Source organism: Callospermophilus lateralis, unplaced genomic scaffold (genome assembly GCF_048772815.1).
Source record: "Callospermophilus lateralis isolate mCalLat2 unplaced genomic scaffold, mCalLat2.hap1 Scaffold_130, whole genome shotgun sequence".
Classification (NCBI taxonomy): domain Eukaryota; kingdom Metazoa; phylum Chordata; class Mammalia; order Rodentia; family Sciuridae; genus Callospermophilus; species Callospermophilus lateralis.
The window spans coordinates 1195354-1207867 of record NW_027512473.1 but is presented as its reverse complement, the minus strand read 5'-3'; the positions used below and the strand labels follow the sequence as shown (position 1 = coordinate 1207867).

The 12514-nt window shown below is 32.1% G+C and overlaps 1 protein-coding gene across 1 annotated transcript in view; it reads left to right on the top strand.

Moving 5' to 3' along the window:
• LOC143389982 (cadherin-10-like) overlaps positions 1-3080 on the top strand; it is a 95431-nt gene extending 92351 nt beyond the window's left edge. Inside the window, 1 exon segment of the mRNA XM_077108072.1 lies at positions 2886-3080. Coding sequence (XP_076964187.1) covers positions 2886-3080 — 195 coding nt within the window.
• The last annotated feature ends 9434 nt before the right edge of the window (positions 3081-12514 follow it).

Below are 12514 nucleotides of genomic sequence, written 5' to 3'. Positions count from 1 at the left end.
GCTTCTCTAAGTCTTCAGAACTAACTCTCATAACCTGGAGGTGATGCCAGTATCCCCTGAATGCTGCAATGAGGCCAAATGGAATCAAGGCTGGAAGCTATTCCTGAAATGCCTAAAGACACTATTTAAATGTAATCCTGTGTATTACATTGCCCCCATAATGTTCAGTAAAAAATATTTTATTACATGAAAATATTTTATTAATTTGAAAATATAAGGGAACATCGTATTTCAGAACTATGCCATAACAAAATGATAAAGATCAGTGGCTTCAGCAACTGAAATTTGTTTTTCATTGGTCTGGAGTTTGGAAGTATGAGATCATGTTACCAAGCATGGATGTTTCTGGTGGAACCTCTTTTTGTGACTTATAGACCACTGTCCTCTCATTGTTTTCTCACCTTCTTTGTGTCTTCTTTGAAAAAGATATGTGATATGTCTTCTTTTAAGCACACTGATCCTATTATATCAGGGTTCCACAGGTATAACAGTGTATAACCTTAATTGCTTTCTGAGAGATTTTTCTGTCTCCTAGTATAATCACACTAAAGGTTAGAGCTTTACCATACTAATTTGAAAGAACAACTAATATTCGGACCATCACAGGAACTCCATGATTTATATGTAGAAGGAGTTTTTGCACCTGTTGGGGAGAAGGGAGAAGAAAATAGATTGTTTTGAATTATTGAGCTTCCCTCTAAGCAGCTTGAAATATCTAATTATTTATAACACATGTAGTAGAACTCATTAAACTTAAGAAAACACTATTCCTTATATTTCAAATTCTTTTTTCATACCAAATTGAAGATTAAGTAAATTCAAATCCCAACAGCTATAAAAACATAAGGGAACTTCCAAATAACCTTTTAATCTGGTTTGACTCCTCTAGTCAGTTTATATGAATATGCACTTTTATATGATTTTAAGACCCTGATTTTCTTTCTAACATTGTGCAATGGATAATTGAGTCACTGAAGTAAGCCAAAACAATTTGTAAAGTGAATAAGGATTCTGATAAGGACAAATGACAGACAGTATAAATTTTGTAAATTGCAGGATGATGAAGGAAATCACGAGCTATTCAATGGAAAGATTTTAAAAGCAAAATAAGAAGGATTAGAAAAAATTATTATGAAACAATGACCTGTTGATGCATGAACCAAGAACAATAAGAATGCCAATACAAGATGAAATGGCTCATGGTTGGACAGTTGTTCTCGCAGAATTATTTTTCATGTGTAAAACATTGCTGTGCACTTTGGACAAGATCATGATTTGGTTTAGGTCAGAGTCTTGTGATGATAATGCTTATTAGGAATATGTGCATGAGATGCCCACCTATATAACCTCCCACCTTTATGTTTTATTTCCTTTTTGTGGGGGTAGGGGTTGACAAAACTGCTTCCATTTCATTTCTGACAACTTTTACACATATAATATATACACATACAAGTATGCATCCAGATACATACACCTGGATATAATGCACACATATATGTTACATATTGCATTATATATTATATCTATAAATAGTATATGAATAAATTGGAGTATATACTTTGTAAGTGAATTGGGCTGGCATGAAGGTCTTTAATGTGGGTTCTTTCAACCTTGTCAAAGTTTACTCATCTAAAATTAGAGAACTGTCATATTAGTTCCTTCATAGGACTGTGTGGACAAATAAATGAGATAATAAGCCTGGAGTGAAAAGAGCAATGCCTAATTATCTAGGAGTTCTCAGATCAATGGTAGATAGCATTAGATGTTCACAATTATGTTACAAATGATAATTATTTCCACCACCACTACAACAATCATAAACATCATCACAAATTAAGCACATGATTTCATCTCAATGCTTGCTATTGGACACTGCATAGCCTCTCTGAACATAATGACATCTGTTGAGAAGATAAGAGAGTAAAAATTAATACAAAATGATTCTATGTCATGTGGAAGCCAAATGGTATCACACATGATTCATTACAGCAAGAACTAGAGAAGTCTTGGAGAGTTCTGAGTCATCCCTTGGCATATGATGGTACTGAAGATTAATTCCTACTTCTTTAATAGTGGAGGAAAATATGAAGCATACAAAACTTATGTCTAGTCTTTGGTCAGTCTGTATTTAACTAATTTTAATAATAAGAGTAGAAATATTTGACCCTAAAAATTCAAAGAGAAATTTTTAAATAAAGGAAGAGAATATTTACCAGTTAAGTATGAGAAATAGTTCAATTATAAGAGTTTTTTTTTTTTGCATAGAACAAGGGTTTCTTTTCCTCACTCTTAACCCTACAAAAAATAATACTTTCTCTATAAATATGTGACCTTATCATTAAAAACTTCCCTTCAAGGGATGTTTTCCTCAATCAAAACAAATAATTTAGAGACATCATTTTAATCAAACACTTTAAAGAACACTATAAATTTAATATGAAAAAAATGATAGAAAAGTTCTACAAAAGAGTTCAGAGTCATTTGCAGCTACTTAGGATAGTGGCTTTTATTTGAAGTTTATAAGGTCTATTTTTTTCTAGCTAAATATATAGCTTTATAACTTAACTTCTGAATGGTGTATATGTGTCCTCATCATTGACACATTGGTATAAACCTTATATTGTCAAAGAAAACACCTAAGGTCCAATTATGCCCATTGAGTCTCACTTAAAAAGTCTCATCTAGGACACAAGCTCTTTGCTGGCAAAGCTAATGAATATATCTCAGAGTCTCATGATGTTCCTACAGTTGGTGATTCAATGTATTAATGAAAATGATGGGCAGATGCTGCTGTTATGCCCAGAGGTCTCTTCTTTGGGCACAGCTTTGGTTACCTTGGTTGAGAATTCCAACACACTAATCTCCTTGATTGCTGCCATTGAAAGGAAATCTCCTCGATTCCTGCCATTGAAAGGAAATCTCTTGTCAATCAACCACCACCTGCACCACTGCTGCCATTGCCTCTGATACTGCTGTTGCCAGCTTTAGATCACCTGGAGGCCTTCTTTCTGGGTGCTGCTGCCACAGAAGAAACCGTTGCCCTAGATGTAACTGAAGCCAACCCTGCTGCTGATCCCTAGTGAAGCTGCCCTCACAGCTGCAGTTGCAGCTGACTTTGAAGCCACAGCTAATGCTGACTCTGGGGCCAAGGACCACTGCCACTACTGCTGCTACCACAGCCTAGAGGACTTCTTTCAGAGAGACTCTAGGTTTGGTTTTATGTGGCTGCATCCATTTTGGGACACCAGCCAGGGACTAGGTGTGGGTAGGTTTACCACCATAAGGGCCTCTGTCTGGGGACTACAGCTGGGACCTGCAGGTCTCCTGTGGGGTTGCCTGCAGGTTTGGAGGAGCCTGGAGTCTTCCTACTGAGAGTGTTGGTTGCCATTCTCTTTCTGCTGAATCTCAGGGTTGCTTCTTTATGTGAGTGTATCCCTTGTGGTCTCTCTGCAAGTTGGAACATCATTGAGATTGTGGGACTACAGCAAGGCTGATCCTGAGGTATCTGAAGCACAGATCCGTTGGATAGAGACTGGGTTTGCCAGGGCTAACCTGGGTTTGGTGATCACAAGAGATGTCAGATACAGGGCTGTGAAACTGTTGAACACTGACAGAGACAGTCTGACTTTCCAGCAAGACTTGTTTTATTTTATTTTTTTGATTCACTATTTATTTTTTTGATCACTCTACCATATTTGGAACAGGATGCTTTTAATGCATCAGTGTGTGGAGGACAATGATATATAATTAGTTTTTTTGCATTTTTGTTTTATTCTTATATATTTAAGTTTTTCTCTTTGTTTCTATTTTTCCTCTCTCTTGTCTATTTACTTGGATTTTATTTTCAACTTTTCTCCAATCAACAGCCAATATTTGTTGGCTACTCTTCCACTCCTCCTGTGAATTTTTACTTCTAGCTTCTAATTTCCTCCCTCGAAAATATTGCATACTACACTGCCTCAGTTCTCCCATCCACCATTTGAAATTGTAAATCATTTTAACAAACATTATATTTATATTACAGATAGTTATTGAACTCATCATTTTGGTTCAATGCAAGAAAACAGGAAATACCTTAGTGGGAGCTATTAGGTTTAAGGCAATATATTGTGTTCATTGGGTGCTGTTGATATTGGTCTTACCAGTAAAGGCAAAGCACTAGAAACCTTCAGGAATACTATAGGTCTACAGGATAGAATTTATTCTGCCTTAGATTCATATTTTTAGATGGAAAAACACACTAACAATATTTTAAAAAACAAACAAAAAAACAAGAGAATAAAGCACCCCAAACCAACTGAGATTCTTCAACAATAGAAGCCACTAATAACATAGTGTAACTTCAGATTGTATATAGGTAAACTGATATGTGAAGTAAAGGATAGTATAAAGAGTGAAATCAAAGAAAAAATACAGGAAGTGAAAGGGCACTTCAATAAAAAGTTAGAGATCATGAAACATACAATACAATAAGCAGAAATCCTTGAAAAAAAACGAATCAGTAAATCAAATTTTAAATTCAATAAAAATCATCACCAATAGATTAAACCACTTGGAAGACAGAATCTCAGACAATGAAGACAAAATATATAACCTTGAAAGTAGATTTTAACATGTGGAGAAGTTGATAAGAAACCATGAATAGAACATCCAAGAATTATGGGATAACATGAAAAGACCAAATTAACAAGTTACCAGAATAGATGAAGGAGCAGAGATACAAACCAAATAAATGCGAAATCTTTTCAATGATATAATAGCAGAAAATTTCCCAAACCTAAAGAATAAAATGGAAAATCAAATACCAGTATCTTACAGGACCTCAAAAGCACAAAATTCCAGCAGACCCATACCAAGACATATTATAATGAGAATGACTAACACAGAGAATAAAGATAAAATCTTAAAGGCTATGAGAGGAAAAAACTAAGTTATGTATGAGGACAAACCAATTTGGATTTCAACAGATTTCTCAGCCCAGACCCTCAAAGCTAGGAAGTCCTAGAATAACATATTCCAAGCTCTGGAAAAAAAAAAAAAAACGAATGCCAATAGAACTTTATATCCAGCAAAATTAAATTTCAGATTTTAATATGAAATTAAAACATTTCATGATAAACAAAAATTAAAAGATTTCACAACTAGAACGCCTACACTACACAGCATTTTTTAAAAAAATATTCCATGAGGATGAAGTAGCAAAAAAAAATAAGTAAAAGCCAACAAAGGGAAGATCTACAGTAAAGTAACATTCAACCAAATAAGAAACTAAGACAAATCAAAAATCAGAAATAAGTCAAAATGACAGGAAATACTAATCATATCTCAATAATAACCTTGAATGTTAATGGCCTAAATTCATCAATTAAAAAAAACAGACTGGCATATTGGATTAAAAAGAAAGGCCCAAAAATATGCTGTCTTCAAGAGACTCACCTCATGGGCAAAGACATCCACAGGCTGAAGGTGAAAAGATGGAAAAAAACTTATCATACATATGAATTGCATAAACAAGCAGGGATTTCTGTTCTCATTTCAGATAAAGAAGACTTCAAACCAAAGTTAATCAGAAGAGGCAAACAAGGACACTTAATACTTCTGAATGGAAGTATATATAAGCAGGACATAAAAATTATAAATATTTATGCCACAAACAATGAAGCATCTATGAGCATCAGACAAACCCCTATCAATTTCAAGAGTCAAATAGAACACAATACAATAATACTAGGTGACTTTAACACACCTCTCTCACTACTGACAGATTTTCCAAACAAAATCTATATAAATAAATTATAGAACTAAATAATAAAATTAATAATTTAGATTTAACAGATATATAGAAAATTTCATCCATTAACAAGCAAATACACTTTCTTCTCAGTAGCACATGACTCCTTCTCTTAAACAGAATATATCTTACCACAAAGCAATTCTTATTAAATTAAAAATAAGAGATGGAATGAAACTAGAAATCAATGATAAAATTAAAAATAGAAGCTACTGTGACAGAGACTAAATAATACACAATTGAATGATGAATGAATAGTAGAAGAAATCAAGAATGAAATAAAATAATTTTAGAAGTAAATGAGAATACTGACACAACATATTAAATTCTCTGGGACACTATGAAGGCAATACTAAGAGGAAAGTTTATTGCATTGAGTGCATTCATTAAAAGAATAATGAGTCAATGAATAAATGATCTAACACTACATCTCAAAGCCCTAAAAATAATGAATAAACACCAAAAGCAGAAGACAGGAAATAATTAAAATTGGAGCTGTAATTAATGAAATTGAAACAAAAAAATGAAAAAATTAACAAAACAAAAAGTTGGTTCTTTGTAAAAATAGATAAAATAGATAAAACCCTGGCCATGCCAATAAAGAGAAAAAGAGAAGACTCAAATTACTAAAATACAAATGAAGAAGGAAATATCACAATGGACACATCTGAAATACAGAAGATAATTAAAAACTATTTTGAAAATTTATACACTAATAAAATAGAAAATATTGAAGACATAGACAAATTTCTAAAAACATATGACCTACCCAAACTGAATGAGAAGGTCTTACATGATTTAAATAGAGGGAGTTTCAAGTAATGAAATGGAAAATGCCTCAAAAGCCTACCAACCAAGAAAAGCCCAGGACCAGATGGATTCTCAGCTGAATTCTACAAGACTTTCAAAGAAGAATTAACACCAATACTCCTGAAAGTATTCCATGTAATTATAAAGTAGGGAACCCTTCCAAACACATTTTATGAGCTAATATCATCCTGATACCAAAACCAGACAAAGGCACATCAAGAAAAGAAAATTTCAGATCAATATCGCTGAAAAACACAGATGCAAAAATTGTTAATAAAATTCTGACAAATTTCATACAAAACATATTAAAACATATTAAATATATTAAAAAGATAGTGCACCACACTCAAGTGAGATTCATTCCAAGGATTCAGGGTTGATTCAATAATTGGAAATCAATAAATGTAATACATGAAAACAAGAATAATATGATCATCTCAATAGATGCAGAAAAGACATTTGTCAAAATACAGCATATCTTCATCTTCAAAACACAAGAAAAACTAGGGATAGTAGGAACATACCTCAATATTGTAAAAGCTATATATGCTAAACCCAAGGCAAGCATCATTCTAAATGGAGAAAACATGAAAGCATTCCTGCTAAAAACAGGAACAACACAAGGATGTCCTCTCTCACCAATTATCTTCAACATCAGCAACCCTAGCCAGAGCAATTGGACAAAAGAAAGAAATTAAAGAGATATGAATAGGTAAAGAAGAACTCAAAACTATCACTATTTGATGATGACATTCTATATCTAGAAGACCAAAAAAATTCCACAAGAAAACTTCTAGAACTAATAAATGAATTCACCAAAGTAGCAGGATATAAAATCAACACCCATAAATCAAACACGTTCCTATACATCAGCAATGAATCTACTGAAAGAGAAATTAGGAAAACTACTCCACCCAAAATAGCCTCAGAAACATACAAGCCTGATAATCAATCTAACAAAAGAGGTGAAAGACCTCTACAATGAAAACTACAGAACACTGAATAAAGAAATTGAAGAAAACTTCAAAAGATGGTAAGGTCTCCCATGATCCTGGATAGACAGAATTAATATTTTCAAAATGGCCATACTACCAAAAGCATTGCACATATTTAATGCAATTCCGATCTCCAATCAAAAACAAATGGTATTCTTCATAGAAATAGAAAAAGCAATCATGAAATTCATTTGAAAAAATAAGAGACCAAAAATAGCTAAAGCAATCCTTAGTAAGAAAAGTGAAGCAGAAGCATTACAATACCAGATTTTAAACTATACTACAGAGCTATAGTAATAAAAATGGCATGGTATTGGCAGCAATATAGACTTATAGACCAATGGAACACAATAGAGGACCCAGAGACAAACCCACATAAATATGATTATGTCATACCAGACCAAGGTTCCAGAAACATTCATTGGAGAAAAGATAGCCTATTCAACAAATGGTACAGGCAAAACTGGAAATCCATACATAGCAAAATAAAATTAAAACTCTATCTCTCACCATGCATAAAAATCAACTCAAAGTGGATCAAAGATTAAGGCAGCAGAACAGAGACCCTGTGCCTAATAGAATAAAAAACAGGCAAATCTTCACCATGTTGACCTAGGATCTGACTTCCTTAATGAGACTTCTAAAGTGCAAGAAGTAAAATCAAGAATTAATAAATGGGTATGTTCAAATTAAAAAGATTTTTCTCATCAAAGGTAACAATTAAAAATGTGAGGAGAAAGCCTACATATTTGGAGAAAAACTTCACCACATGCACCTCCAATAAAGCATTAATCTCTAGGATATATAAAGAACTCAAAAAACTTAGCACCAAAAAATCAAATAACCCAATCAATAAATAGGCTAAGGAACTGAACAGACACTTCACAGAAGAATAAATACAATTGATCAACAAATATATGAAAAAGTGTTGAACATCTCTAGCAATTAGAGAAATGCAAATAAAAAGTACTCTAAATTTTCATCTCACTCCTGTCCAAATGGCCATCATCAAGAATTCACGCATCAATAAATGTTGCCAAGGATGTGGTGAAAATGTTTCACTCATACATTGATGATAGGACTGCAAATTGGTGCAACCACTATGGAATGCAGTATGGAGAAAATTGGGAATGGAACTACAATTTGACCAAGCTATCCCACTCCTTGATTTATACCCAAAGGAGTTAAAACCAGCATACTAAAGTGACACAACCACATCAATATTTATAGCAGCTCAATTCACAACATCTATACTATTGAACCAACCTAGGTGTCCCTCAATAGGTGAATGGATAAAGAAAATGTGGCATATATACTCAATGGAATATTACTCAGCTTTAAAGAAGAATAAAATTGTGGCATTTGCCAGTAAATGATTGGAGTTGGAGAATATCATGCTAAGTGAAATAAGCCAATCCAACAAAACCAAGACTGAATGTTTTCTCTAATATGCAGATACTAATTCACAATAAATTGGGGAGCACTAGGGAAGAATAGCATTACCCTGGATTAGGTAGAGGAAAGTGATGGAAGGGGAAGAGAGGGGATGTGGGGATAGGAAAGATAATAGAATGATACAGACATTATTACTGTATGTATGTATGTGACTGTATGACCAATACGATTCTGTAACATGTACACTCAGAAAAATGAAAAATTATATCCCGTCTATGTATGATATATAAAAGTACATAAATGCAAACTACTGTCATGTATAACTAATTAAAAGAAATAAAAAGTTAAAGAAAATGACCATGTTGTAATATAAGTAGATTATACTTTTTTTGATCATTCTGGATACCATCATTGTCTAGAACAATGTATCTGTTTTTACTTTAAGAAGCTGATTATAAGAGGCTAAGGGAAAATTTTCTTGTTTTTTATAATTCTGTAAAAATTAGCAAATGAACACAGACTTAAGTTATGGAATCTGAATCCTAGCTATATTTAAGAAGTTCATAAACATAAATGTGTGTACTCTCCATGTCTCCATTAAGAGTCTTCTGAAAGTAGGTTAATTAAACAGTTCTAAGTGTACTGTTGAATGTTAATAAATATTTAATAATATTAAGAACCAATACAGTGACAAAGTCATTTTTCTTTCTAGATACAGCTTTTTTTTCAATCATCATCCTTAATAAACAGATTTTAACTTATATACACTTTATTGTGATTATCATTTCTTTGTATCTGTCCTTTCCTGCCTTTGGATTAATCTTGACCTTATTTTTCATTACTTTAAGTTTTTTTTTTTATTTTTTTATTGGTTGTTCAAAACATTACATAGCTCTTGACATATCATATTTCATACTTTAGATTCAAGTGGGTTATGAACTCCCATTTTTACCCTGTATACAGATTGCAGAATTACATATGAAAGGAATACAACAGTTACTAATATGGCATTATGTAAAAATGTGGATGTGTAACTGATGTAATAGTTACAGCTTTTTAACTTAAGTAAAGCAATTATATCTATGAAGGCCACCTGTTCTATAACTAAGCATTTAGAACCTATAGTCTTTGAGAGAACTCCATAGCAGTATCTGCATTACTATTTAAATGGAGCAGTGTTTTATGAAAACCAGCATTCTTGTTGAAATAATATGGTAGATTAGCACAAAACAATCTGTTGGGATATGATGTGACACTTTTCAATATTATACATAAATTGATTTGAAAACTTCCTAGAATAGATTAAATTCATTTCTATTGTTTAATTTTAATTCCAACAAAACTTTCTATTTGTAATTCCAGAAAGATTCTTTCAAAGCTCTTTTCCAAAAGAACCAGTAAAATTGACATGTATATATGCTTCTATATAAGAACCCATATGTATGTAGCTATTCATAAACAAGTACATTCTTTTAACTAAAATTTATAGTATGAAGAAGGAGGAAAGAAGGCTAAAATTAGATATGCTTTTGACATGAGCTTCATGTTCTCGATGGAAAATTGAAGAGATGGTTTTACTTAATGTTTCATTTATATTTTTTACTTTAAGTGCTTTATAAATCTTTTATCACATTTATCTCTCCATTTGCTGTTCTTGTTAACCAGAATAACATTTCATTTAAGGTACAAACCTGGGATTGGATTACCTTTTGAATAAAATGTGTACTTTGAAGAAAAAAGTTTCCTTCATTGATCCAGAGATTTCAGGTATTGGGGGGGGAAGAAACAGCATTTTTTTCCTTAGTCCTGAGACCTGTGAATTTTTCTTCTGCCTACTATGTGATTTTTGTTTCCAGAAACTTAAATATTTTGCCTAAGTAATTTATAACACTAAAATTTCTAATGACTGAATAAATTAAATATTTGGTATATTGAATGAGTACAAGTCTTATTAATTTCAACTAAAAATAAAACACTCTAAAGTAGAAAGCATATAAATATAAATATCTATTTTTAATGGATGTTCGTCTCAAAGCCAGACAATATAATTGTCTATCAATTTTTTATCATATTTCTAGAATTATATATGTTCAGAATAAGATAAATTCAGAGTTGGTTGAGGCTTTCTGTTCAGCACTACATGAAAATTTCAGTGCTCAGATACTAAATACAAATAAAGAAGTAGGTTGATTTTTTTCATCTTATTTTTATATCATTTACCTATCTAAATAAAATACTATTTAAAAATCGATTTTTAGTTCAGTGGTTTGAAAATGCAGAAGTGTTGGATTTCAATGTACTTATGAGAATGTTGGTGTAGCATGGAGACTTATTGTGCTTCTATGTTCAAATTATGAAAACAAAACATTTCAACCTGGTAGTCTTTATGACACAATCTCAAATAGGTATAACATATCTTGCTTTTTGTTTTGCTTCTTATAAGCAATCAATAATCTTAACACCCTTCAAAGATAGAACACCTGTTTAATTCAAAAGAGTTTGTGATAGACAATGTGTATAATTAAATGAATCAAATAAAGATCCCTGTCCTGTTGCTTAGGGATAGAGTTATTTTGGTTAAGTAGTTTCCCTTATTCAGTTTAACATTTAACACAGAAGAGTATGTGTATTGCCAGGAACTGTGGTTATTTAAATACTTCAAGAACTAAACCTTGATACATGATAAATAAGTGCACATTTAAGAGTATTAAGGGCTCACCTTATTGTTTTATAAATATTGTTCCTAGATTCCTGTAAGAAAATATTTAAAGGGAAGAATTGTTTCATTCCAAATTGTAGCACAAGTATCTCACAAAAAGTTCATACAATCCTGGGGGAGGATAACACATATGGAATAGAAGAAGTATATTTATCAAACCTAAAAGAACAAACTAGCTTCAAATTTAAATATTGTTCTAAATAAATTAAACTCATGCTAATAAAATTCAGGTTAAAAAATGTCTATTTTGTTCTACTGTTTTCTAGATGATGGTAAGGAAAATTCAAACTGCAGAATCACCTTTACCACTTTAAGCAGAGAAGAAAATGCTAAAGAAAATGTATCAGGGTTCCTATGTAATTGCCCAAGGCAAGATTAATTTAAAACTCAGTATCAATCAGGAACTTAATATTCCTTAAATAATAAATTATATTAAGATATCACTCTCATTTTAATGAAGAAAGAAGAATATAGATTGAGTAACATGATGAGTTCAGATCAGAAAGAGGCAGAGCAGAATTGTTGTGTCCTAGGAGAAGCTAAGCTTATATAATTTTATTTTCCTAAAATCAATTTGCTTTTCCTGTAGTCATACAGGATTATATTTCCAGGCATCTTTTGCTTCTAAGGGTGACTTGTTTTGGCTAAAGCAATAGAAAGTTTTAAACCTTCTCTTTGAAATGTTCAGCATTTTCCTGAATAATATATTATTATCAGACCTCAGATTAGTTCCAATAATGATGATATGACAAAGCCCCCCAAGGAAAGAACACTAAGATCTTTCCCATTACTTAGATTTTGTAG